At 54.3% G+C, this 27843-nt stretch overlaps 2 protein-coding genes across 2 annotated transcripts; one reads left to right on the top strand and one right to left on the bottom strand.

Moving 5' to 3' along the window:
* Nucleotides 1-68: 68 nt before the first annotated feature.
* On the top strand, nt 69-20944 carry CPXM1 (carboxypeptidase X, M14 family member 1). The gene is made up of 14 exons (XM_077301261.1): nt 69-492; nt 3302-3400; nt 5704-5813; nt 7271-7410; nt 8979-9063; nt 10830-10980; nt 11299-11387; nt 12380-12503; nt 13270-13466; nt 14015-14194; nt 14558-14855; nt 16685-16824; nt 17991-18093; nt 18958-20944. Exons 1-14 carry the CDS (start codon nt 180-182, stop codon nt 19212-19214), a joined length of 2286 nt encoding a protein of 761 aa, XP_077157376.1. The 5' UTR covers nt 69-179; the 3' UTR covers nt 19215-20944.
* Nucleotides 20945-21912: 968 nt separating this feature from the next.
* Nucleotides 21913-27730, bottom strand: INO80B (INO80 complex subunit B). The gene is made up of 5 exons (XM_077301262.1): nt 27558-27730; nt 26627-26813; nt 25655-25773; nt 24376-24551; nt 21913-23232 (listed from the first exon to the last, which is right to left on the bottom strand). Exons 1-5 carry the CDS (start codon nt 27619-27621, stop codon nt 22768-22770), a joined length of 1011 nt encoding a protein of 336 aa, XP_077157377.1. The 5' UTR covers nt 27622-27730; the 3' UTR covers nt 21913-22767.
* Between the last annotated feature and the right edge of the window lie 113 nt (nt 27731-27843).

The raw sequence follows: 27843 nt of genomic DNA, 5'->3' as shown, positions 1-27843 counted from the left end.
ACATGTATGGAAATGGCATGGCAGTCAGCGAGGGAGAGGGGAGGGATTGTTATAAAGGAGAGGGGGCAGCGTTCGAGCCCAAGGAGAAGGAGAGACGCAGGCGGAGGCAGGGCTTCAGCGGCAGAGCTCTCCCACTCCCCTTGCAGCCTGGTCCCGCTTAGCCTGCCTCCCTCCCCAGGATGCTGGCGCTCTGGGCAGCTGTCCTCGTCCTCTCCCACGCCATGCAGGGCCCCTCTGTCCACGGGGACCCCCGCTGGGCAACCCCTAGCCCTGGGCAGAAGATGCCTGGCACCACAGCCAGCCCGGGCACTGCTCTGCCCAGTCCCGCCTCACCCACCCCCTTCACCTCCAGGAGGTACCAGGTAAAGGCGACAGGTAGCACAAAGCCAACCTCCTCCCCTGCCCACGGCAGGACCACCTTGCCCTACCGGACGGAGAATCCGGAAGAGCCTCCTCCCAAGAAGAAACAGCTCCCTGCACCAGAGAAGAAAGGTACCCCCCTGGGGGCAGGAGGGAGGAGAGGCATTCCTTGGGGGCGGGGGGGAGGGGAGTCTGTGGGGTGTTTGTTGACAATTGGGTGGGGAGGTCGTGGCTCAGTGGGAGAATCTCTGCTTGGCATGCAGGAGGTCCCAGGTTCAGTCCCCAGCATCCCCCGTTAAAAGGACCAGGTAGTGGACAGCTGCTGCCGGTCAGAGTAGACAATACTGAACCTGAAGGGTGGAAAGTCTGACTCAGTATAAAGCATCTTCCTGCAAGGGGCCCTGGCTCAGTGGTAGAGTCCTTGCTCAGCATGCAGGGGGCTCCCAGGTTCAATCCCCGGCCTCTCCAGTTAAAGACCTGTCGGTAGGTGATGGGAGAGACCTCAGCCAGTCTGAGTGGACCATACGGCCTCAGCTTAAGGCAGCTTTGTGCATGTTCTGCGTGTCCCAAATAAGACAGCCCGAAAGAATCGTTGCCAGTGCATGGGAGGGGTTGTGTGCTGCAGGGCAGTTGGGTTCCCCTTGGAATTCGGTGAGAAGTTGGAGTAAGGCCCATTTGGGTCCCGTGTGGCACACTGTGTAGCACTGGAGCACTGCGGGTACCCATGTGGTGTGTTGCATGTTGTGGGTGTGAGAGAGAGTTGCCTTCCCTTCTCTGTGCTGTACGCTTTCCACACCTGTACAAGATTCAAGTGGGTCGCCATGTTGGTCTGAAGTAGACAATGAAAACAGAGTTCAAGGGCACCTTTAAGACCAACAAAGATTTATTCAAGGTGGGAGCTTTCGAGTGCATGCACTCTGTGCATGCACTCGAAAGCTCCCACCTTGAATAAATCTTTGTTGGTCTTAAAGGTGCCCTTGAACTCTGTTTTCATTGCATACCTGTACAAGTGATTGTGTCACAGGTGGCTCGGCTCTGTGCCGCCTACGTCTCCGGGTTGCCAGCTCCAGGCTGAGAAATTCCTGGAGCTTTTGGGGGTGGAGCCTGGAGAAGGGACCATTTGGGGAAGGGACAGACCTCAGTGGGTTATAATGCCACTCTCCAAAGACCCCCAAGCACCAAGAACACAGAGCATCACTGCCCCAGATATGAGAACAGATGCCCTGTTGGGTCAGGCCAGTGTCCCTCCCAATCCAACACTCTGTCACTCAGGGGCCCAAACCCAGGGGCCTTCAGGAGGTCCCCCAACAGGGCCTGAACTCCAGAAGCCCTCCCGCTGTTGCCCCCCAACCACCAAGAACACAGAGCATCTCTGCCCCCAACAGAGCATTCTCCCTACCTTGGGGCTAAGCCCAGCCTCCAATCTGGCAAACTGAGTTTGATTCCGCACTCCTCCTCCTCCACCTGCATCCAGCAGAACAGTTCTCTCCGGCCCCTTCTTGAAGACTCTGTGCTTGGTGGCACCACTGCTTCCTGGGGCAAGGATCTCCAGGCCCCACCTGGAAGTTGGCAGGCGGAGGTGCCACCTTGAAAACCGCCTGCACCCAGGCTGGTATGGCTGTCTTGAAAGGGGCTAGAGTGCGGGGGGGGGGGGGGTTGCTGCCTTGCAAGTCTCTCTTCAGCTTGGCTCGCAGGAGCTGGGGGGGGGGCTCCTTTCCTAGCAAGGCTGCTTCCCCCCGCCCGCGCCCTCCTCTCCAGGCTCCCCCGCAGCGCCTGGTGCGCGCGCCGGCCAGCCCCGCGGGGGGAAGAGCGTCGGAGTCGCCGGCTGGAGGGGCGCCGGGTGAGGAGGCACACAGACGCCTCTGTTCGGGGGCGCCCTCCGGCATGGGGGGCAGGGGAGGGCCTCTGCCGGGAAGGAACGGAGCCCAGGTGGCCGCACTGGTTGCCAACCTCCCGGTGGGGCCTGGAGATCTCCCGGAGTGACCGGCAAGCACTAAACAGGGAATGGGTGTTTTGGGAAGGATGGTGCTTTGGCGTTCAACCCCCCCCCACCACCACACACACACACACACTGAGACCCCTCCCTCCCACCCTCCCAACAAGAGTTGCCAGCCTCCAGGTGACACCTGGAGGAATGATGAGCTAAGATATTGAGGAGAGAGACTTCAGTGGGGTATACTACCATAGTCCCCCCCCACCTCACCCCAAAAAGCATGCATTTTCTGCAGGGGAACTGATCTCTGTAACTTGGTAACCAGTTTTAATTGTGGGATATTCTCAGCTACCACCTGGAGGTTGGCAACCTAAGATCTGTCCCTTTGGCCACCCATATCAAGGCTCACTCAAAGCATGCACAACAAATGGAATCAGAATTTGAAATCTAGATCCGGGCTCTGGTCTGCCACCCTTTGGATTTACATCCTTCCCAGCCCCCCCTCCCCATAGTGCCTGGGCCCCTTCCGGGCTCCTGCCCCACTGCATCATCCCACGGATGCCCGAGATGGGGAAATCTTATTGAGTACAGCCATAGATCAACTTCAAAGGAGAGATGTCCATTCATATTAGCAGATTTATGACCGTAGAGTAAAATGAGTGCCCAGCTTGCTGGGGGGTAAACGGTAATGACTGGGGAAGGCACTGGCAAACCACCCCGTATTGAGTCTGCCATGAAAATGCTGGAGGGCGTCACCCCAAGGGTCAGACATGACTCGGTGCTTGCACAGGGGATACCTTTACCTTTATGACTGTAGAAGAAGTCAGGCAGCATTCAGGAATTTAGGACACCCAAAGATGTGGAGTTTTAAGGCAGACAAAATGGAGCTGCTTTGGGTTCACTTCTCAGCCACCGATCCACTTGTCTACTCTTCTTGCCCACCAGCACTCCAGGAAGACCACCCCAAAGGGTCTGATTGGGCGCATCTGTTGCTGCTTCTCTCCCCAGGTGCGAAAAACAAGGTCCGCATCAAAGTCATCAAGAAGAAGGTCTTGAAGAAGAAAGACAGGCCTTCCTCCCAAGAGCCGGCGTCAAAAAAGGAGCCAGGTAGGTACCACCATCCCTCCGCAGCTGCTCCTGGCAGGAGCTCAGAAATCTCCCATCCGCATCTTTCAACACTCATAAGGAGAGAATTCAGCAAGTCGTGCATCAGCCCCCACATCTGCAATTTGGGGGAAGCTAAAACGGGCCTACCTTACAGGGCTGGAGTAGCATCCATGAATCTTGACAGGAGCTAGGTAAATATGACCAGCGGATACATTTTCAGGGGATTTGCTGTGGGGAGGGAACTTGAGTGTGGTGCTCAACGGGGAACAGGTGCTCCTCCACTCTCCTCCTAAAAACTTCCAGTGAAGGAGACTCCACCCTCCTCCGAGGCAGCAGAGTCCATCCAGGAACAGCTCTCCCCATCAGAAAATGCTCTCTAATATGTAAACGAAACCTCCTTTCGCCATTTGAACCTTTTGCTCCTAGTCCTTCTTGTCTCTAAAGCTGCAGGGAACGGATTGGTCCCCTCTTCGACAGGTCTCCCTCTGACGTGGTCCAACCCAGCTCTCCTATCGCCCGTGGCCCTCCTCTTCTCCCAGCCACACAGGCCCAGCTCTCCCCGCCTCTCCTCCGGAGGCCTGCATCCCCACCCCTCAGCCCCCCCAGTCGCCCTTCGCTCAACACCCTCCAGCTCGTCAACATCCTCCTTGAAGTGCAGTTCAGTTCCAGAAGAGCTCCAGGCCAGACCTGGAGATTGTCATCCCCCCTTTTCCCATCTCTCACACACAGACCGGGAAAGTGTACGCCAGGGGTAGTCAAACTGCGGCCCTCCAGATGTCCATGGACTACAATTCCCAGGAGCCCCTGCCAGCATTCGCTGGCAGGGGCTTCTGGGAATTGTAGTCCATGGACATCTGGAGGGCCGCAGTTTGACTACCCCTGGTGTGCGCGTTCCGAGCACCTCTGCAGCCACAGCCCTGCTTTAATGCCCTGACATGTCGTGTGTTGCAAAAGGGGCTGAGAGTGCCAGAAGCCCAGAGGCCCGGTCGGGCTCCTCCCAATTATTCTTGGAAAGCTGGCCCTGTTATTTTTCCCGGGCTTCTCAGCTTTACTGCAGCTCTGGTGAGAGCCCCGTGTTTGGTTGTGCTGCAGCCAGGAGCGAAGAGAAAGGAGCCATTCACACAACCCAATAAGGGTTTCTGAGCTCTGCTGTAATGCGAGGAGGTCTGGTAGAGACTGAATCACTGCTCTTGAAAGGTGAGACCTCACCTGGGGCCGCCATCCTCCAGGCAGGACCTGGAGACCTCCCAGAATCACGGCTGATCCCCAAACAAGAGAACGGTTCCCCAGTTAGGGCTGCCAACCTCGATGGGGTCCCATGCCATGGAGTCCCCCCTGCCAAGCAGCCATCTTCTCCAGGGGAACTGATCTCTGTACTCCAGAGGTGAGTTGTGATTCCAAGAAAACAGCTCCTTCAGCACATGGACTCTGTGTCCCCGCTTTGTGGAGCTTACTCCAAGTTGTGCCTCCAAATCTGATGTGACGGAAGACCCCAGCCTCAGATCGTCCTGGCATTTCCATGCCCAAATTCTGCCTTTGCCACCCCAAAGAATCGGCTTGCGTGTTTCCAGTGTCCTCAACATTCCCGCTAGCCAGAAAGTTAACCGGCTCTTAGCCAGAGAATAACAAAGTGCAAAACCTCAGAACGCAAATCTTTCCCTGGCAGAGAGGCACAGCGCTGGGGACATTTCTGCATGTTATGCAGAAGTTTCTAAAGGTGCCAGAGCCTTGCCAGGAGAGAGAGAAAAACCTGGTCGCTGCACTGCTAAAAACTGCTCCTTCTGCACCAGTTCCTCTGGCCCCTAATCCGGTTTCCCCAGAGCCCGGAGGGATGGTGCCAGACCACTTCTCCCTTCCCCCTTCCCTTCAAGGACTTCGGTCTGCTTGGACCACTCTCTGTCTTCTGGAGCCTTGACTCATATGAGGCATACTTGTGGTTTTAATGCTCCGGTACGATTAGAGGCACCCTCCTCCCCCAAGTGGAAAAACAAATTATTTCCTTAACTTGTGTTTGGAATGCAGCATCCCTAGATCTGCCTTTCACGGATGCCACTACGCCTCTTAAGAGCAAAAGAAGAGCCCTGCTGGGTCAGACCAGGGCCCATCTAGTCCAGCATCCTGTCTCTTCACCCAGGGGCCAGCCAGTTCCTCTGCAGGGCCAGGAATAGGTCAGGGGGGCCGAGGCCACCATAAGCACATCAGGGGACATCATTAAATGCAACAGGGCGACTGTTTTGCTGACTTGGTTCTGTCTCTCTCCTGCTCCACCACCCCGCCCCGCCTTGGATGCCGTTTCAAACCAGAATGCCCACCGCTGGGACTGGAATCTCTCAGAGTGCGAGACTCACAGCTCCGCGCATCCAGCTTCAAGCACCATGGCCTGGGAGCACACCGAGGACGCCTCAACATACAGGTGAAGAGAACCTTAGGTCGCCAACTCCAGGTTGGGAGACTCTGGAGATTTGGGGGTGGAGGAGAAGTCACCGGTGATTCCAGGGGGTCTCCAGGCCCCACCTGGAGGTTGGTAGCCACAAGCAAGCGAGGAACCCGAAGGCTGAGCAAACTGCAAATCAGAATAAGACACAATTATTTATTGGTGGACATAAACAGGCTTAAAGATTTCAGACAAAAAATGTCACTGAAAACAAAAATCCAGGTTTACAAAATTTTGCACATAACATTTCCCAAGAGCTGCACACGTGCTGTGACCAAAGACAGTTCGCCCCAAAGGGCCTCCTTCAGCCGTCAGGTTACTCTCTCACACACACGCAAACTGTCCAAACGCACCATATCTTCTTAAGGCCCAGCAGGCGGTCGTACAAAGAGAAGTCCCAAACGATGTCCACAATTCAAGACTCATAGAATACGGAGCTCGTGGTCAGAAATCACAGTGACTCAGATCCACCGTTCTGCCTGCTGAGTGTGCAGGGATGCAGAACTGCAGAGCGGGGACTGCAATGCAAACAGCAGGGCTCTTCAGGGTGTTGGTTTTACACGCAGGATGCGTCCTGCCACCGAACTGTTCAACGGTCCAATTAGTTTAAACCTGGGGACTTACCCAGAGCCAGTCACAGGCTACAGCAGGAGTCCGGGTCTGTAGATAAGTTCCGGTGATAGGCTGCATAGGAATGCTAGAGTAGTTCCCCAAAGGATGTGGTGAGCTCCCCCAAACTGGCTGTCTTCAAGCAGGGGCTGGACGTATCTTTATCCTGGCTGCCTTAAGCTGATCCTGCACTGAGCAAGGGGTGGGACTAGAGGGCCTGCATGGCCCCTTCCCACTCTAGGATTCTAGGAGTCTAGTTCAGCAGTGGGATGGGCTGCCTAAGGAGGTGGGGAGCTCCCCCTCACTGGCCGTCTTCAAGCAGCGGCTGGACAGATCCTTCTCCTGGATGCTGGAGGCTGATCCTGCACTGAGCAGGGGGTGGGAATAGATGGCCCCTTCCCAGTCTGGGATTCTAGGAGTCTAGTTCAGCAGTGGGATGGGCTGCCTAAGGAGGTGGGGAGCTCCCCCTCACTGGCCGTCTTCAAGCAGCGGCTGGACAGATCCTTCTCCTGGATGCTCTGGGCTGATCCTGCACTGAGCAGGGGGTGGGACTAGATGGCCTGCATGGCCCCTTCCCGCTCTAGGATTCTAGGAGTCTAGTTCAGCAGTGGAAGGGGCTGCCTAAGGAGGTGGGGAGCTCCCCCTTGCTGGCCATCTTCAAGCAGCGGCTGGACAAATCCTTCTCCTGGATGCTTGAGGCTGATCCTGCATTGAGCAGGGGGTGGGACTGGATCTCCAGCTCTATGGTTCTATGATTCTATATGTTTCCTTGTGCCATATGATGCATCGTAGTGACAACCCTCCCTATTCCTTCCCTCTTGTTCCAGTCTGGCATTGATGATGGGGACTTCTATGATGGCGGCTGGTGTGCGGACCACAAAGACAGGAGCCAGTGGCTGGAGATCGATGCCAGGCGGATTACGCGCTTCACAGGGATCATCACACAAGGGCTGAACTCCATCTGGACGTACGTGGCCTGGGGGAGATCCTGACAGAAGGGCCAGGACAGGCGCTTCCAAAAAAGATGCTTCTGGCATTGCAAGCACTCATTTGAATGCCTCTCTGATGATTGCATCGGAATGGACTGATGCTGAAGCATTAGCTGGTGCTCCATTAAGAAAACAGCGGCCCCTCCAGTCCAGCCTTCTGTCTCACCCAGGGGCCAGCCAGTTCCTCTGCAGGGCCAGCCACAGGGCAGAGAGGCCGAGGCCTTCCCCTGAGAAGACCCTCAGAAGAGCCCTGCTGGGTCAGACCAGGGAGGGTCCCTCCAGTCCAGCCTCCCGTCTCACCCAGGGGCCAGCCAGTTCCTCTGCAGGGCCAGCCACAGGGCAGAGAGGCCGAGGCCTTCCCCTGAGAAGACCCTCAGAAGAGCCCTGCTGGGTCAGACCAGGGAGGGTCCCTCCAGTCCAGCCTCCCGTCTCACCCAGGGGCCAGCCAGTTCCTCTGCAGGGCCAGCCACAGGGCAGAGAGGCCTCGGCCTTCCCCTGAGAAGACCCTCAGAAGAGCCCTGCTGGGTCAGGCCAGGGAGGGTCCCTCCAGTCCAGCCTCCCGTCTCACCCAGGGGCCAGCCAGTTCCTCTGCAGGGCCAGCCACAGGGCAGAGAGGCCGAGGCCTTCCCCTGAGAAGACCCTCAGAAGAGCCCTGCTGGGTCAGGCCAGGGAGGGTCCCTCCAGTCCAGCCTCCCATCTCACCCAGGGGCCAGCCAGTTCCTCTGCAGGGCCCGCCACAGGGCAGAGAGGCCGAGGCCTTCCCCTGAGAAGACCCTCAGAAGAGCCCTGCTGGGTCAGGCCAGGGAGGGTCCCTCCAGTCCAGCCTCCCATCTCACCCAGGGGCCAGCCAGTTCCTCTGCAGGGCCAGCCACAGGGCAGAGAGACTGAGGTCTTCCCCGAGAAGACCCTCAGAAGAGCCCTGCTGGGTCTGGCCAGGGAGGGTCCCTCCAGTCCAGCCTCCCATCTCACCCAGGGGCCAGCCAGCTCCTCTGCAGGGCCAGCCACAGGGCAGAGAGGCCGAGGCCTTCCTAAGGACATCCAAAGAGCTCTGCTGGATCAGACCAGGAAGGGTCCATGTGGTCTAGCATCCTGTCTCACCCAGGGGCCAGCCAGTTCCTCCAGAGGGCAAATGACAGGGCAGGATTAAAGATGTCCTTGTGTTCCCTGTAACATGTGGACCCTTCCAGATACCCATTCCCTCCTGGGTCCATGCTGCTACAAGCACTGTGCACCATTTTGTCAGATGAAGGGAACTGTGTTTCTCAAAATTTCACACCCCGAACATCTGATACTGCTGGATTTGGATCTCCCTCCTGCACTGCAGTTTTTCAGTGGGATTCATATCCACCGGCACCTTAAAACAGGGGTAGTTAACCTGTGGTCCTCCAGATGTCCATGGACTACAATTCCCATGAGCCCCTGCCAGCAAACGCTGTTTGACTACCCCTGCCTTAGAGCCCAACAACATTTCGGGGTGTCATCTTTACCCCTTTGCCCCTTCCCTTCCCTTGGCTCACCCCAGTTTGTCCTCCTTTCCTCCCACCAGCTACGACTGGGTGACTTCCTATAAGGTCCAGTTCAGCAATGACACCCACTCATGGCAGCCGTGCAAGAATGGGAGCGAGGAAACGGTGAGCGTTCATCTCGATGGGTCATGCATGAGGCCCATCCGTACCTACCTGGCGGGATTTCTCCTGCTTCCAAGATCCAGGTGTTTCCCAGCCAGGATCTGGCCGCCCCAGAGGTCCCCCTCTGTCTGAGACCCCCACCCTTTACTTCACTCAAGGCCAAAGAGCTCCTTTGCATTTGGGTTTGCATTTCTAAATCCCGCCTCTGACGTCTGCAACGCACTTCACACAAAGTGGCAACATTGACCGAGACTTCCTGCTGGGCCTCCCCACTCCGGTGGCTGGCACCCATCCCTCCCTTAATTGGGGAACGGACAACGGGGCAACTGAGCTGGATGCTGGCACCGAGGCCCGGGCAGAGATCCAAGGCCTGGAAGTGCCAAGCTAACCAAAGGGAAATCTAAAGCTCCGTTGCCTCTGGCCAAGGACAGCAGGTTAGCTGCACACCGGCCTCTTTGGAGCCCTCTCGCCAGGCCAAAGCTGAGCAGCTAGGAGGGTTGCCAGCCTCCAGGGAGTGGCTGGAGAGTGTCTAGGGGCACATTTTCCCCCAGAACAATTTTGATTAAAAGATAAAAACTCGAATACCGTTGAAAGAAAAATAGAAGTATACAGTATAAAAAAAGACTTCCAATTTTCTCTATGATAAATACAAGAGACGTTACAAACTTATCGCTTACTCTATAATTATGCTGGGGGGGGAGCTTTTTTTACCAGGTATTTACATTCTGCCTGCCTTATCGTCAAAGCCACAAATAATCCGTCCTCCACCCACCCCCTCATTTCATGCAAAAAGTCTGCAAGGGGGTTCCGGTCAGTAATCAATGCAGATATTGACTTTCCTCTGATCAAAGCGGAGCCATCTCTGCAAGTTCCAAAAACCTCCACCTGTTGTGTCTGGAGACCTGCTGAGGACTGAGCTTGAGGTCCAAAGCTGGGCTACAATTAGCCAAAGCTCAGGCTAATTGTCATGTGGCCTTATGATCCTGCCAGATTCAGTCAGCTTAAGAAGAAACGGACCATTAGCATGCATGTATATATTAGTGGGAGTTTTCTGGGGGAGGGGATTGTTTCAGTTCAGTTCTCAGTCCTTCCTGTCCCATGCTGGGGCCCTAATAAAGAGCTCATATCGTTTCCAGGGTCCGTGTCCCCCTCTGAACCCACAGATTTAACATCCACCAGTCCTCTTGTTGTGGGTTAATATGGAACTTCCTGAGACTGCAATAACTCTCCACTTGACAGAGATCAATTCACCTGGGGGACATGGTTGCTATGGCGTTATACCCCACTGAAGCCCTTCGGTCCTGGCCCCTACCTGGTGGAATGAGCTCCTTGAGGAGCTGCGGGCCCTCGGAGAGCTTTCTGCCTTCCACAGGGCTTGCAAAATGGAGCTCTCCCATGGTCGAGACCAGGCCAAGAGCAGACGGGTTGGGTCCCCTTCTCCTCTTGGCACGAAACATCTCCCCCCCCCCCCAATGCTGCCTTCGTAATGTCTTAAATGAGAATTCTCCCTGGGAACTGATTTCATGACACAGAGCGAGTGAACTGAATGTCTCTGGCCGGAGAAAGGCGGGATGGAGGGTGCAGCCAGGTGCCTTGGCCAACCTGTTTTCTGGAGACCTGCCTTCTGCTCAGCTTGCATGCTTACAAAGACATAAATTATGACGAGGAAGCCCTGGGAATCCGGTGCCCTCTTGCAGGCAGGAGACTCGGCCATCTCTGGGACTCCCCGTCACTGAAGGACAACCATCTGACATTGTCTTCCTTTCCAGATATTCCCTGGGAACAAGGACCCCGAGACACCCGTCCTTAACCTGTTCCCTGCCCCGGTGGTGGCGCGATACATCCGCATAAATCCTCAGACGTGGTTTGAGAACGGGACCATCTGCCTGCGGGTGGAGGTCCTTGGCTGCACCTTGCCAGGTAAGGCCTTCCAGGTGATGCTTTCATAGCATCGCTCAGTCAGATCCAGGAGAGAAAGGAATGGGGTGTTGCCTAGCAACCTGGCTTTGATGGGGGTGATCGAGGACCATGGCTCCCGGATTCTAGGCAACCCAAACTGTCTCCCTCTCCAACCCCCGGTTGCAAGATGCTGCAATAGCAGTGAAGCATTTTATTGTTGTATTTACTTATTTCTTAGATTAATAGCCCTCCCTGCCCTGCAGGCTCAGGGCAGATCTCATGCTGCAATGTTAAGTTCACTGAATCAAAAATGTAAAAAACTTCCCATCTTCTTTGCAGACCCTAACAACATCTACTACTGGGATGATGCGCCCGTGACAAAGGATAAATTGGATTTTAGACATCACAATTACAAGGAAATGAGAAAGGTGTGTCTCCTTTGCCCTGAGAAAATGGGCAGCTGTTGGTCTAAAATCTCCATGCATTCTAGATTCTTAACCCTGTCCCCTTTCTCTGAAATGAGCCCACAATCTCAGCCTGAAAAAAATCCCGTTTTCTGATGGTCACCCAATAATGAAGGAGAGGCGGACAGAGAGACAAAGGTTCCCGTTACAGGGTGGGTCAGCATCATGGTTAAGAGCAGCAGCTTCTAATCTGGTGAGCCGGGTTTGATTCCCTGCTCTTCCGCATGCAGCCATCTGGGTAACCTTGGGCCAGTCCCAGTTCTCTTAGAGCTATTCTGACCAAGCTGTCCTGTCAGAGCTCTCTCAGCCTCCCCTCCCTCCCAGGGTGTCTGTTGTGGGGAGAGGAAAGGGAAGGTGATTGGAAGCTACTTTGAGACTCCTTTGGGTAAAGAAAAGCGGCATACAAGAGCCAACCTTCTTCAGTAATCTCAGGGCTCTCTCAGCCTCACCGCCCTCACAGGGTGTCTGTTGTGGGGAGAGGAAGGGAAGGTGATTGTAATCCACTTCAAGACTCCTTCAGGCAGTAAAGAGCAGGGTATAAAAACCAACTCTTCTTCTTCTTGTAACTGGAAAGAATCGGGGAAAACAGAGTTAAACTGGTGTCACAGAGCAAACCTTCTCAGGCCGTCTGTGTTCCATGGGGTGGTGTGTGTAAATAACCAGGATTGTTGTAAAATCAATAAATGTTCATTAGATATGTTTAGAAGAAAGGTTGACTAACGATTCGGTTAAATGCAATGCAGAATCAAAGTCATGACAACACAGGAAAACAAAATACTAACATTACAACCAGTTACCAGGCGGTCCCTGAAAAAACAGCAATTTTCAAGCCAGGGAGATGGGAATGTAGAAAAGCCCTGTTGGGCAAATAAGGTCCACGTCCCTTAAATCCTTGTGATAGGACAGGGCAGCGGTCTCAATCTAGGCCCTGACCAGCGTCCCTTCCCTGCTCACAGCTCATGAAGACCGTGAATGAGGCCTGTCCTAACATCACGCGGGTCTACAGCATTGGGAAGAGCTACCGGGGTTTGAAGATGTACGTCATGGAGATATCCGATAACCCCGGACAACATGAACTAGGTGAGCGCTTGACATCGGCCTCTCCCAACAACAGTGAGAGCTCGTGAGTAAGGACTTGACCTCAGTGGGGACACTCTGGCTTTTGGGCACAACTCTATGGTAGAATTAGCTTCTTACCATAGAGTTCTACCCAAAACCCAGAGTGTCGTCCACTGACATCCCTACATCACTTCCAGGTGACGTAGAAATATTGCAGGTTTTTTTCAGGCTTCTTGCCTGTTGGGAGGGGGGATTTCCCTTGGTTTCTTAAAACCTTGAAGTGGGGAGGTGTCAAACCGGCGATCTCCAGGTCCCAAACTGGGGACTGGCATCCCTATGTTGGTCTATTGCAGCCAGCAACTTCTTTCAGCCTTAGGGGGGATGGGGGTGACAGTGTCAGTAGGAGGAAAACCCCCCCACACTTGCTGGCTCTTTGCATGCCACCAATCTCAGCTGGAGCCTGTTAGGGTTGCCAACCTCCAGGTGGGGGCCAGAGAACTCTCCAGTCCTGAATCTCCCAGCATCGCATGTAATTTAGCTCTTCAAAGTCAAAGCTCTGCATGCTCATACTCATTTTGGCTCAGGGGATTTTCTCTTTACAAAATAAACAGGGGCATCTGAGTGTATGCAAAGTGTTTTTTTTCTTCCTAGCCTTAACTGAGCAGGTTGAATCTGGGAAAAGCACTCTCCGGTGCCTCTTGATTTTTAGAAACGGGGCCCAGCCTGTTAGAGGGAGGTGGGGCGCAACAGAACGTTCCGGAAGAACACCTTGATGCTCTCTCTGCAGGGGAGCCCGAGTTCCGCTACGTGGCCGGGATGCATGGGAACGAGGCGCTGGGCCGGGAGCTGCTGCTCAACCTGATGGAGTACCTCTGCCAGGAGTACCAACGGGGCAACCAGCGTGTCGTCCGGCTTGTGACCGAGACCCGCATCCATCTGCTGCCCTCCATGAACCCAGATGGCTACGAGACGGCCTACAAGCTGGTGGGTGGTATGGAGGCCCCAGAAGTTCATGAAAGGGCCTCTGCTTGGCACGCAAAAGGTCCCGGGTTCAATCCCCAGAATCTCCAGTTAAAAAGGACCAGGTAGGAGATGATGGGGAAGACCTCTGCCTGAGACCCTGGAGAGCCATGGAGAGAGACAGTGGCACAGTGGGAGAGTCTCTGCTTGGCCTGCAGAAGGTCCCAGGTTCGATCCCAGGCAGCATCTTCTCTTGAAAGGGCCAGGCAGGAGGGGATGGCAAAGACTTTTCTCTGCCCGAGACCCTGGAGAGCAGCTGCTGGTCTGCGTAGACAATCACTGACCCTGAATCAGTATGAGGACTAAGATGTGGGGCCCACATCAATTCAAGGAGGAACCATGGCTCAGTGACCGAACAGCTGCTCAATATGCAGAAGGACTCAGGTTCAACCTCAGCATCTCCAGCTGAGGAGGACCACATGGGAGGTCTACCAATCTACACATCAAAGCGAGAGCAGAGGGTGAAAGGACTCTCTCTCTCTCTCTCTCTCTCTCTCTCTGTCCCCCTGCAGGGCTCAGAGCTGTCCGGCTGGGCGATGGGCCGGTGGACTTACGAAGGCTTCGACCTCAACCACAACTTTGCGGACCTCAACACGGCCCTGTGGGATGCCGAGGACAATGACCTGGTGCCCCACAAGTTCCCCAACCACTACATCCCCATTCCGGAGGCCTACAACTTCCCCAATGCTACGGTAGGCGACGTAACCGACGTGCAGAGCAGACTCTAAGGACAGAGCCTGGGGAGAACAGAGTCCCCCCTCCCAAGCAGCCCTTTTCTCCAGGGGAGCTGATCTCGGTAGCCCGGAGATGAGCTGGAATTCCAGGGGATCCCCAGGCCCCACCTGGAGGCTGGCATCTCTATCCACCACCCATAACCCCCTAGCTCATTCCTGCCATGCGCAAAAGAGACCGGCCCACCGCACACACCCCATTTGCGGTCCCCCCTGGGTGGAGACGAGGGAGTCCCAGGGAATCGCCAAGACACAACAGGTGGTCTTCTAGCCTTGCCCCGGTTCTCCTAGCCTCAGCCCCCTCTCCCCCCCCCCATGCCATAGGTGGCCCCCGAAACCCGGGCTGTCATCAGCTGGATGCAACGTTACCCCTTCGTGCTGAGCGCCAACCTGCATGGAGGTGAGCTGGTGGTGTCGTACCCCTTCGACATGACCCGCACCTACTGGAAAGCTCAGGAGCTGACCCCCACGGCCGATGACGCCGTCTTCCGCTGGCTGGCCACCGTCTACGCCACCTCCAACCTGGCCATGCTGGACGACGACCGGCGGCTCTGCCATTATGACGACTTCATGCGCGAGGGCAACATCATCAACGGCGCCAACTGGCACACCGTGGCCGGAAGTAGGTGGACGGAAATCCCTCGGGGGAGTAATGGGGCTGCTCCTCCTATTGGGGAGGTTGGAGAGACAGTATAGAATCACAGAATCATAGAGTTGGAAGGGGCCATACAGGCCATCTAGTCCAACCCCCTGCTCAACGCAGGATTAGCCCTAAGCATCCTAAAGCATCCAAGAAAAGTGTGTATCCAGCCTTTGCTTGAAGACTGCCAGTGAAGGGGAGCTCACCACCTCCTTAGGCAGCCTATTCCACTGCTGAACTACTCTGACTGTGAAAAACTTTTTCCTGATATCTAGCCTATATCGTTGTACTTGTAGTTTAAACCCATTACTGCGTGTCCTCTCCTCTGCAGCCAGCAGAAACAGCATCCTGCCCTCCTCCAAGTGACAACCTTTCAGATACTTAAAGAGGGCTATCATGTCCCCTCTCAACCTCCTTTTCTCCAGGCTGAACATTCCCAAGTCCCTCAACCTGTCTTCATAGGGCTTGGTCCCTTGTGTACTATTTACACATCTCTCGTATGGACGTTTCGCCCCCTGCAGGACACTCTTCACATGCTTCCAAATCATGCACACTACAGGTCTTCCGTATTCCAACATAAAATAAGACGAGAAATTGGTGCACACCCAAGTGAAGTTGATGGGGGAGACATTCAGGATGGACAAACCCAAACACTTCTCGACTCAATGAGCAATGAAGTGGTGCAGTTCACTACCAGTAGCTGAAGGGAGGACCATGAGGGTGGAGGATCTGGACAGTTGGATAGACAAGAGGTCCATCCATGGCAAAGAAAGGAACCTCCATATTCAGGGACAGTGCTGGGAGGCAACATGAGGGGGAGGCCTTGGCCTCAGTGCCCCGCTTGTTGGCTGCTGTGGGAAATGGGTTGAAATTAATGCAAAAGAAATTCCGTCTAAACATCCGGAAGAAGTTCCCGACAGTCAGAGCGGTTCCTCAGTGGAACAGGCTTCCTCGGGAGGTGGTGGGTTCTCCTCCTTTGGAAATCTTAAAACTGAGGCTAGACTGATTCTGTGAACGTAAGCAGTGGGTGGGCAGGAATGGATGTGCCAGGGTTTGTCCCCCGTGGCCCTTCCTTGCATCCCCTGGGAATTGCTTATCACCACTGTGGGGTGGAAGGTGAATTTTCTCCAGGCCAGGCTGGATTCTGGAATTTTTTTTGGAGGGGGGTGGATCATTTGGGCATGAAATTGGGTTCACTGTGGGTAGACCAGTAGTTGTGAGTTCCTGCATAATGCAGGGGGTTATTTATTTATTTATTATATATTGCCTTCCCCGGGGGCTCAGGTTGGACTAGATGACCCAGAAGGTACCCTCTGTGATTCTATGAAGTGGGAGGCTGGACTAGAGGGACCCTCCCTGATCTGACCCAGCAGGGCTCTTCTGATGTCCTTATCAGGGGAAGGCCTCAGCCTCTCTGCCACGTTGTTGACCCTCCAGAGGATCTGCTTGACCACTGTGAGAGACAAAGTGCTGGATTAGATGGACAACCGGCCTGATTGAGCAGGGCTGGTCTTTTTTAAAGAATCCATTGCGAGCCTGTAAAAATGTAACATTGTCCCTGGATCAGGATTACCAGGACTTGATCACCATCCTTGTAGTATACTAAACCAAGGTGTGTAGGTATAGTGCTTTCTCTCTTTTGCAAGAGTATTCCTGAAATAAGGGCATAAAGAAAGAACCATTCCTTAAAATAAGGAACACGAGGCCAGCTGTCCAGGGAGGGTGGGGGGAACCCAGGAGATCTCTCCAGGGCTACGGACATGGAGCCACTGCCCCCTCCTGGCCATCTCAGGTCTTGCCTTCCCCGGCAGGCATGAACGACTTCAGCTACCTGCACACAAACTGCTTCGAAGTCACCATCGAATTGTCCTGTGACAAATTCCCGCATGAGTCGGAGCTGCCCCAAGAGTGGGAGAACAACAAGGAATCCTTGCTGGTCTACATGGAGCAGGTCAGCGGAGCTCTGCCGGTGGGACTGGGGGGGGGAGGCAGGAGGGGGCTTGAAGGAGGTGGACCCAGATCTTCTTCTTCCGAAACCACCCTGAATGGTTGGCGAGGGTACGGAGCCCAAATTCTGCCCTGGTATCTTCTTGAGACAGAGCCTCTTGTGGCGCAGAGTGGTAAGGCAGCAGACATGCAGTCTGAAAGCTCTGCCCATGAGGCTGGGAATTCGATCCCAGCAGCCGGCTCAAGGTTGACTCAGCCTTCCATCCTTCCGAGGTGGGTAAAATGAGTACCCAGCTTGCTGGGGGGTAAACGGTCATGACTGGGGAAGGCATTGGCAAACCACCCCGTATTGAGTCTGCCATGAAAACGCTGGAGGGCGTCACCCCAAGGGTCAGACATGACCCGGTGCTTGCACAGGGGATACCTTTACCTTTAACTTACCTTCTTGAGAGCGATTAAGAGTGACGGCCTCTAATCTGGATATCCGGGTTTGATTCCCCACTTCTCCTCCCCCACATGCAGCCAGCTGAGGGACCTTGGGCCAGTCCCAGATATCTTACAGGATCCCTCAGCCCCACCAACCTTTCAGGGTGTCTGTGGTGGGGAGAGGAAGAGAAGGGCACTTGAAGGCTGCTTTGAGACTCCTTCAGGTGGGGAAAGAAACCAGCTCTTCTTCACGATTGGGATGTCCGACTCTGTTATGGCTTGCAACCCAGAAGACGGCCCTCCCAGCTGGGTGTTTTCCCCCATTCTTCCTATGTGGCTGTTTATTCTTTTTCCTGATATCCAGCAGATACTGTTCTCCACATAGTTTAAACCCATTACGTGCCCTGCCCTCCTCCAAGAGACAACCTTTCAAATCCTTCAAGGGAGCCCTCCTGTCCCCTCTCAACCTCCTTTTCTCCAGGCTGAACATCCCAAGTCCCTCAACCTATCTTCATAGGGCTTGGTCCCTTGGCCCCAGATCATCCTCCTTGCTCTCCTCTGCACCCTCTCCATTTTGTCCACCTCCACAGGGCGTTCTAGTCCTCCTCCTGTATTTACACACAGTGGATCTGGGAAGTGAATGGTGCTTTATTTCTGTACTTTGCACCACCCTGGCTGCACATCTCTTCCAGCGTGATATGCGCACCCTTCCAAGAGATGCACTAACTGCGCCTGTCATTCCAGGTCCATCGGGGCATTAAAGGCATCGTCCGCGACAAAGACACGGAACAAGGAATCCCAGACGCCATCATTTCTGTGGAAGGCATCAATCACGACATCAGGACAGGTACAGCGACTCTGGAGGGCCCCTGACCATCACTCGGCAGGCAGGCAGGCCGGCCCTCCAGGCAGCCAGCGTGGCACAGTGCCTGGGGTGTCGGACTCAGACACCCTGGTGGAATTCCGCCCCCCGCCTCACTGGGTGACCTTGGGCCAATCATAATCTCTCAGCTTGAGCTACCTGTGGGGATAACAGGGGGAAGAGCCATGTACAGAGCAGTTTGTTCTTTAGAGGAAGTCTGGGGTGCAGTCTGCACGGGGCTTTTGACCCAGTTCCTGTTTGAATGAATCTCTCCCATCTATACTGAATGCGATTTACATTTTGATTTTGGGCGCTGGTGACCCTACCTTCGTGGTGACCCTACCTTTCCCCCGTGATATCCTGGAGCGGATATTTCAAAAACTGCCATGAGTAAATGTGCAGCTCTCTGCTCTTTGTGAATTAATTTCCTTCTCCATGCCTCGGAGCAAAGCAGTCTTCCCTGATTGGCCAGGGCGTCAGTTCAAAGACTTCCTGATTCCTGATTGCAAGGCTTGTCTTAAAGGGACTGCGCTCCAGAAATCCTCTCAGCAGAGATTTGCCTCTTGGATTCATTCCCCCCTCCTCTGCTGTCTCCAATCCTCCACCCAGCACCAATGAAAAAAAGAAAGAGATTCCGGCGGCGCTTGGCTCCCCTCCCTGCTCTGAGCTTTCCCAATTGAGTGCAGAACACTTTCTCTTTCAATTTGGGGAGGGGGGGGATAAAGGAAGACCTGAGTTCAAATCAATTTGAATTCAGTAGGATCCACAACGGAAAAAACAAAGTAAGTGCAGAATCAGCCTGGGATATGAGAAAGAGCTAAATTCTCCTTTTCTTTGCCTCCCCGGCAGCTTTCGACGGAGATTATTGGCGTCTCCTAAACCCCGGAGAGTACGACGTGACAGCGGCGGCTGAGGGCTACCACTCTGTCACCCGGAGCTGCCGTGTCTCTTATGAGGCCACCCCCACCATCTGCGACTTCCGCCTGACAAAGACCCCCAAGCAACGGTTGAGGGAGATCTTGGCCAAGGGGGGCAAGATCCCAAAGGACCTCGCCCTACGCCTTCGCCGGCTACAGAAACTGCGATCCCAGCGGAGGGCCCAGTGAGGGGCGGGCCTCTTCCACAGATTTCAACGACTCCAGCAACCCCCTGACCCCCCCCCACCCCACCCTCTCTCTTAAGCAGCTTCCTTTCCCGTGCAAGACTTTATGGTTCTAGGTCAGGGGAGAGCAGCCCAGGGACAACAACACAGCCACAAAATGGCTGCCGCAGGAGGCGGAGCTGACCGCAAAATGGTCACCTCAGCTGACCTCCCATCACAGAGCGATGAGTCTTGGGCTCCGGCCGCAGCTGACACCAAAGTGACATTTCTGAAAGTCCACACAGCCAGTCACATCTCCAGCGGCCGCTCAGAAGCTGTGCAGGGTGAAAGACCCACCTGGCCCCACCCGGATTCTAAAACTAATTGGTGGGTGCCAGGGAATGTGTTGGAGGGTGGTGCAGGCACCACACCGAAGACCCCCAGATGCTGGGGAGGGGGGATTTGGGGAGGGGAGGGACATGAGTGGTGTATAATGCCACAGTGCAGGGCTCCCTGAGACTCTGGGAGGGTCCCCCGAATTGGTGGGAGTTGATTTTTAAATATATTTTTTAAATTTGTTAAACATTTATTGAGTGATAGGACCATATACGGTCATTTTGACCTGCCCCCCCTCCCAAAATGGCCAGTGATGGGCCTGGAGAGGGTGGGAAGGGGAGGGGCCCTGGGTGGGCGTGTCCACAGCTCTGCTTCCCAACCACATTCTGCACCATCGTGCCTCTTCGGAGATTTATCAGAGCCTGAAGAATGTTTCAGGGGGTTCTCAACGGTAAAAATATTTTAAAACGCTGCCACAGAGTCTTCCCCCCGAAGCATCCATTTCCTCCAGAGAAAATGATTTTGGTTGTCATAGCAGGAGAGTTCCAGGCAGTACCTGGAGGTTGGTGAGCCTAGGGCCCCCTGGTCTAGGTATTGGGAGGGCGTCCTGAGCCCTGAACACCCATGCCATTCTTAGGAGAGCCAATGCATACATCGTTTCTGCCTGGGGGGTGGGGGGGGGGGGTACAAGGTCCTAATAAAGCCACAACACAACCAAGGGCGGAAGATCCCTTAAAGGCCTAGTGCCACTTGTGACCCTACAATTAGTGATTGTGGCTTCCAGTGGGCAGCCGGGGCCCCCCTTCTGAGGGAAAGCTTCAAGTTAGCATTAATTCTGGGAACGGGACTTTACAAGTGCCTCCTTCCGGGAGCTGTCTGCCTTTGTGGTGCTTTCTCCATTCCTGAGATCCTGAGCTGGAATCTTCGGCAGGCGTTTCCGCGATCCTAAGAAGATAAAGGCGGCAGCCGTAGGCTATGACACTTCAGGAAACCCTGCACGTGGAAAAGCCCTAGACGGAAGCTGCCCATTCCAAAACAGCCAGGACCAAGGCAAGAGTCTTTGGAAATAGGCATTTTATACAACAGCTAGTGTCACCTCATAGGGTTCCCAGCTCTGGCCTGGAAAATTCCAGATTTGAGGGAGCCCAAGGGCCAAGAGGGGGGGCCAGGGCACTGATGCCCACAGATGCCTATGGCGTGTGACTGTCCTGTGGGAACAGGCCAGCCCTGACTGCAACACATGCGGCACGTCGTCAGGATGTGGGGTGGGCATCATGCGCAGGCTGTGTGGGCAACGGTGCAGGTACCTGGTTTGCAAGAACCGCTCTTAAACTAATGCTGGCGTTGAAGCGCTCTTGCTAGCCACGCGGCCGTTCACTCACAAAGAGAGCCAATAAACCTTTCTGCTATTTAACCGTCCGCACTCCGCCTGGGCTGCAGTCCTGTTCTCCCATAAAGACGACACCATTTGATTAAGTCAGCCTGGGCTACCAAGGGGAAGTCACGGCTCAGGGGGAGAGCCTCTGCTTGGAACGCAGAAGGTCCCAGGTTCAGTCCCCAGCATCTCCAGTTAGAAAAGACTAGACAGCAGGTAACGGGAAAGACCTGTGCCTGAGCTCCAGGAGAGCTGCTGCCGGTCTGAGTCGACAATACTGACCTCGAAGGATCGTTGGTCTGATTGAGTGTGCCTTTATGCCTCTAAGGTCGACCTGATTTTCAGACCAGCAAGATTCCAGTAGCACCTTCAAGGCCGACAAGATTTCGGGACAAGACGCTTTCAAGGGTCAAAGCTCAATCTGTTGGATACCTTTGACTTGCAGGGCTCAGCAAGGAAAGCTCTTCTGTCCCGCTTTTATCCGGCTCTTCCAGCCAAGGTGGTCAGGGCCGTGGGCCTCGACCTCCCTTCCTCCGTTTTATTCTTCCAGCTGTGGGCGTGGAAAGTGTTGTGCCAGAGACAAGCGGAGGCGGTTTGCCCTTGCTCGCCTCTGCATGGCAGCCCTGGACTTTCTTGGTGGTCTCCCATCCAAGTCCTGACCTGTGCACCTGAGTTGTAACAAGATTGGGCTAACCTGGACCGTAAAGATGAGGACATCCCCCCAGGTTGACAACAAACAAAGATGAGGACATCCCCCCAGGTTGGCAACAAACAAGCCCATAAACATTAGAAACTTTACATTACTGTAAGTGAAACAGCTTGTGCCGGGGCAGGGGCAAGGGCCGGGGGGGGGGGGAGAACCCCCCCAGTCCTCTCATCAGAGGGATGAGACACGGGTGGGCCAGGCAACAGGCCCTGCGCTCCACAACCAGGCAAGAGCTCTGGAGCCTGGTGAGATTTAACCTCCAATGTGGAAGCCCAAACTGGAGGAAGGAGAGAGATCCAACACAGGTTGACTCAGGAAGCCACCCTGGGTGAGCAGACTCCCGGCTTTATTTCATAATCCACTGACCTAGCGTTCCAGGACACTACAAAATGACACATGTAGAGGGGAAAGATGCTGTGGTGGACCAGGCTGTCTGGGTTTCCAGGTTTTCAGAGTGGTGGTGGGTGCAAATAAGCCGAATGCTTCGTTAAAAAAATATGTAAAGTTTATTATATAAATTTAGACCTCCACTCAGGGCACCCCCTGCTCTTGCCCGCTCCCACGCAACAGCCTGCTGGTGGAAAGGCAGAGGGGGGCTCTGATATTTACGGGAAACTCCACAGGACTGGCGCAAAGCAATTCTAGTTAACCCCGTTTTTTCCGTGGGCTGCATAGCCCAATCCCCTACACGACGGTGGCGGCATACACAGCAGCACACCTGACGCTCCCCCTTGGCTCTGTGCAAGGCCAACAGCGCCCCCAATCTCCAGAAAACAGAGACAGCTAAAAGTGCCCAGATGCAGGCTGTGCTTCTGGGTAGAGCAGAGCGGGTGGAATTGTGGCCTCTGTCCATGAGAAGCACTTCTCTCGCTGCAGCTTCAGACCACCCACCGCCATCTCCGATCCTCCATGAACGTACGAAGCCTGCCCCGCTGTGGGGCGGACGCCGTGCATCTCACAAGCCTCTTGCAGCACCTCAGGTGGGCAGATGTGTTCATTTCTGACCCACGGCCTGCCCAAACCTGCCTCGCCATTGAGAGCACGACACAGCTGCCCTTCTCCAGGGTCGGGGGACCACCGGGATTCGCCACGGGCGCCAGAGCACCACACGAGACCGTCCACGGGAGACCACCCCCGGGAGGTTGCAGGAGGAGGGGAGCGCTAGGCGGCCACCTGCTGGAGCAACAAGTTCTTCTTGTAGCAGGCCAGGCTGCAGAGGGGCACCCCGCTGCGGGAGCAGGCATAGCGCTTGAGGTTGGGGCACCCACTGACCCCACACGGGGTGGGCGGAGGCGGGGCGGGGGCGACGGAGGGCAGGAGGGGGAGGGCGGCCCCTGTTGGGAAGGAGACGGTGATGCCGGCGGTGGCGTTGCGGTAGCAGACGGTAGGGACGGCCCCACCTTTGGCCTTGCGCTCCCGCAGGGTCTTGACCTTGGCCTTGCTGGTCTTGGTGAGCCGCTCGATGGTCTGGTTCTTGCTCTCCTCGGCCTTCTTGGCGGCCTGCAGGCGCCGTTTGCGGGCGCGCTCCTCCCGCTTGACCAGCATCTCCTCCGTCAGCTCCTTGGCCTTGTAGCCCATCGGCAGCTCCAGGAGCGGCTGGCTCTGTTGCTTGTGCAGCAGCGCTTTCTGCGGGGAAAGGAAGGGCAGGACGACGTTAGGCCAGCACAGCGACTGCCACACTGTAGAGGTGCCACAGAAATCACAAAAACCTGTAGGCGGAGGGGGTGTACGGCAACCGCACAGATGGGACATTCATTTTATTTATTTGAAAAAATTAATTGCTGCCTTTCCGTCTTGCAGAATTCAAGGGGCTTGCGTTATAAATAAATCAACAATTCTAAATTGGGGGGGGGGGGGCACGTTGGTCTGAAGCAGCAGGATGACGTTTGAGTCCAGCGGGACCTTTGAGACTGACCATGGTTCAGTCAAGATACAAGCTTCTGTGTACAAGAACAATTCTTTGGATATTCGTTATATCTGAGGAAGTGGGTTTGCACACGTAAGCTTATATCCTGAATAAAAATTAGTTGGTCTTAAAGGTGTCCCTGGACTCAATCTTTCATCAACGATTACAAAAATGCACTTTCTAGGTGGCAATTTAAAATCTTTATTAAGACTGCCCCCCAAACCCCTAAATTAGTCAAACACAGTCCTAAATTAAAGTGTCAACGGATAACAAAAATGGAAACCAAAACCCAACCTGGAAAACAAGCGAGAACCACAAACGTCAGGGGGGAAACCAAATGTAGAAGAACATAAACCATTAGAGCTCAAAAATGTTTACAAACCATAAACGAATATCTGTTTGGCACACAAAAAAAATCTCAGTGAGTATTCCAGGAATGCCAACAAGTTTAGACCTCACATGTTTTGATCATATTGATCTTCATCAGACTATACGGATACAGGTCCATATACGGGTGCACACAGTAGTATATAACAAATTTTTCAACAAATTAAACAGGGGGGGGAAACTTCTTTAATCTGTTATGGCTGGTTCTGGTCCTGCAAAGTATTCCAATAGACAGAATCCTCAGCCAGCTAATATTTCCTATTCCTCCCCTGGGTCCTGGCGACTCTTGCTGTATTCAAAAAGGTCCCTAAGGAGAGGTCTTCAGTCACCTCCCCCTTTAGACTAGAGACTAGGGACTCAACCTGGGGCCTTCTGCATGCCAAGCAGAGACTCCACCGCTGAGCCCCAGCCCCAGGGGGAGACAGACAGCCTAATCCCACTGCCACAATGGCAGCCAAATGGCTCCTCCCTCTCACCTGCCGGGCTGTGAGCAAAGATTCGTCCACCTCCTTCTTTAGCTCCCCATTGTCGTCCAATTCTCCTCGCTCCAGAGCATCCAGCCAGCGTTCTTCCTCCTCTTCCTCCCGGGCTGGGAAGCCAATCTCTGCATCGAGCTCAGGCAGGGGGGAGGGCTCCAGGTTGCTGTCCTCATCTGCATGTGTATGGGAAAGAAGCAGGGTGCATCTTATTATCTTGGGGCTATTAAAAGAGTCAGAAAACCCTCCACCCTGGAAACGAACCAAAGACTGTTGAGAACTGAAGCCTGGCTGATTGGTGTCATGGTTAAGAGCGGCAGCTTCTAATCTGGCTAGTTGGGTTTGATTTTCCGTTTCTCCACGTGCAGTCAGTTGGGTGACTTTGGGCTAGTCACAGTCCTGTTAGAAGCTTTTCTCACAGAGCTGTTCTCTCAGAGCTCTCTTCATCCCACCTACCTGTCAGCCACTTTGAGACTTCTCTGGGTAGTGAAAAATGCGGTATAAAATCCAACTCTTCTTCTTTTGGATAAATAAGCACTTTAGACCTGATTCTAACAGTTCTGTCTCTTTAATGCGCACGGAATATTCTACATTTAAGTGTCTAAGAGGCACTGAACAAAAGGTAAGATCTATAGCTATTACCTTAGGTTTTTAATTTAGGGCAACTAAAGCTTATGCATTCAGAAGCCTAAAACAGAGGTTACTGGATCTGGATTTACAAAATCTCAGTGAGCCCGCCCATCTCCTTGAGTCTGGGCTATGGGCCCCTTGCCTCACATTTTATCATTTAACAGCCCCCCAACGATGGCGAGCATTTGTTAGTGAGATCTGATGCTCTCCCTTCTGCTGTTCTCCAGGGGAGATATTCAAAAATGCCCTGCTCTGAAAGAATATTTACCTGTAATTCTGGCTGTGTTGAAGCCATCTTACATGTGTTCTTCTACTGTCCACCCTACGCCATTACCGACCCACTTTTTTCTAAACAACAGGGATCTGACAATGAGGCCAAGACCCTTTTCTTAATAGGAAGCAAATTAATGCTCTCTGATGGGAGGTGAGTGATTTGGTCTTTTTGGTAGAGTCAGCACAATGCCTATATGATCAGTCAACCCCCCTCCCCCGATATTTGGGTACCAAATGTATCCTTTCCTACTGACTGACTGCACCATAAACTTCTGTCTACACACACACACACACACACACAACCATCCAGAGGAACTTTGCTCCTTCCATTTCTCGTCCCCACTTTCAGCCTTGGCTCCTGCCACCATCCACTCACCCAGCCAGGCCCGGTACTGCTCAATGGGGACTCCCTCCATCGGCTCATCCTCATCGTCCACCACCATCAGCGGGGAAGGGGAGCGTGGCCTCTCGGGGATGACAGTGAAGGTTGGCACGCTGGGGAGAAAAGAAACCCAAATAAGGGATCAAGACAAAAAAACTGGAAGGCAAAGAGAGGCTCAGGGCCCAGCCAGCTCTGGCTATGAAGGGGGGGGGGGGGCTGAGGAATGCTACCATGCTAGCATCCAGTGAAGGTGAGGGGCAGTAGATTCAGGGAAATGCTTCTTTACTCAACATGTGGTTCAAATGTGGAATTCACTATGAGTAGAGGTAGCGATGGCTACAGGCTTAGACAGCTTTAAAAGGGAATTAGAAAAGAGGTCTGCAAATGACTGCTAGCCCTAGCGACTAAGAGAACCTCCATGTTCCGAGGCAGTCAGCCTGGAAGCAACATTATGGGAAGGCCTCATCCTCTATGTCTTGTTGACTAACCACAGTGTGGGACAGGGATGCTGGCCTACGTGGACTACTGGCCTGATCCAGTAGGGATCGCCTGTTGTTCTTAAAAGTCCCAGCAGAGCAGGGAGGGGGATGCTAGCTGGGAAGACGTTCCTCTGGGAGTTTCAGGGAGAAGAAGCAGAAGCCGAGCAAAAGATTTCAATTTAGGCTGACGTGAGAGCAGTACCCCCTGTGAGAATCCACAGACACTCACAGTGATCAGATTTGGTTTAGGAAAACAAAGACTACAAAAAAACAGGCCTGAAAACTGACAGAGACATACGAAGAAAGTTAAACAGAATACATTAATTATGGTTTTGACACCCCTAGGCACTGCATTTAACACATTTTAAGCAGATGGATTTTACAGGTGCTCTATGAAAGAATCTGCTCTACGCTCCTGAATGGGACCTATTGTACCTCCAAGATGCAAACACCCTCTGTCCCCCCCCCCCCTTCCACCTCTGTGTACCTCTTTGTCCCCAGGATCTGGCCTCCCAATTTGATCTTCAGCTTCAACTGAGGCTTCGGGAGGGCGGGACCCAGGTCTACCGCTGTCACACCCATGTCCTCACGGTGATGCTTCTTCTTGTGCTTTTTCTTATGTTTCTTATGCTTCTTCTTGTGAGACCCGTGGCTGTTGGCTTCATCCTCCTCCCCTGCAGCAGGGGAGAGAGCAAACAGGATATACTGCATGGCCAGAAACGAGTGTCCCGGGTGTGAGGTTATACGCAGGTACAGTCCCAGCAGGAAGGAAGACTGACAGGCAGAAATACTCAAGGGCAGTTCAGAAGAGCAGCATGGTGCAGCTAGATTCGGGTGTGTTGGTCTGAAGCAACACGGCAAAGTTTGAGTCCAGCAGCACCTTTAAGAGGAACAAAGTTTAATTCTTGGGGCACAGAAAATCTTATACCCAGAATAAAGCTTAGTTGGTCTTAAAGGTGCCACTGGACTCAAAGCATAGTGCAACAGTTTGGGCGTTGGACTGGGATATGGAGGATAAACCATTTTACCATAAGCCATGACAGGTGAGTTTGGGTCAGTCATGCTTTCTTGGCCTTTCCTACCTCGCAGGGCTGTTGTGAAGATAAAACTGAGAAATTGTTCTCAGCGCAACCCCTTTCCCTGAGACGAGGTGCCAGAAGCACCATGAGACCTCCGCGGTTTCCGTCAATCCAGAGGGGCCGGATGTGAGAAGGGGAAGCCCCCTCGGGCCTACTTCGCGGGGCTGTTGTGAAGATAAGACTGAGAAACCGTTCTCAGCCAACCCCTTTCCCTGTGTCGAGGTGCCAGAAGCGCTCCGAAAGTCCGGAGGGGCCAGTTTTGACAAGGGGAAGCCCCCCTCGGGCCTACCTCGCGGGGCTGTCTCCCCGGGCCCCGCCGAAGGGCGTCTCCGCACTCACCTCTGCCGGCGCCCTCCATCCCGAGGCCGCCGCCCGCCTCGGCCCTCCGCCACGCTTTACTCATCCGCGGAGGGGAAGGAGGGAGGCGGCTGCTGGTCGCGGGCCTCGCCTGGGGGACCTCAATCGCGACGGACCAGCCCCGCCCCCGCACTTCCGCCCGGCGACTCACACGGCCAGGGCTGGGGGCGGGACTTCCGGCTGGTCCGCCGCCATTTTGTTCCTCGGGGCCAAGGAGGCCCCGGGCGGTTTAAAGCGGAAGCCCCAGGGAGACCGGAAGTGGGGGCCT

This window comes from Paroedura picta, chromosome 10, assembly GCF_049243985.1.
Source record: "Paroedura picta isolate Pp20150507F chromosome 10, Ppicta_v3.0, whole genome shotgun sequence".
In the NCBI taxonomy this organism is placed as follows: Eukaryota; Metazoa; Chordata; class Lepidosauria; order Squamata; family Gekkonidae; genus Paroedura; species Paroedura picta.
The sequence above is the reverse complement of the archived record's forward strand: the minus strand, read 5'-3'. Positions and strand labels throughout refer to the sequence as shown.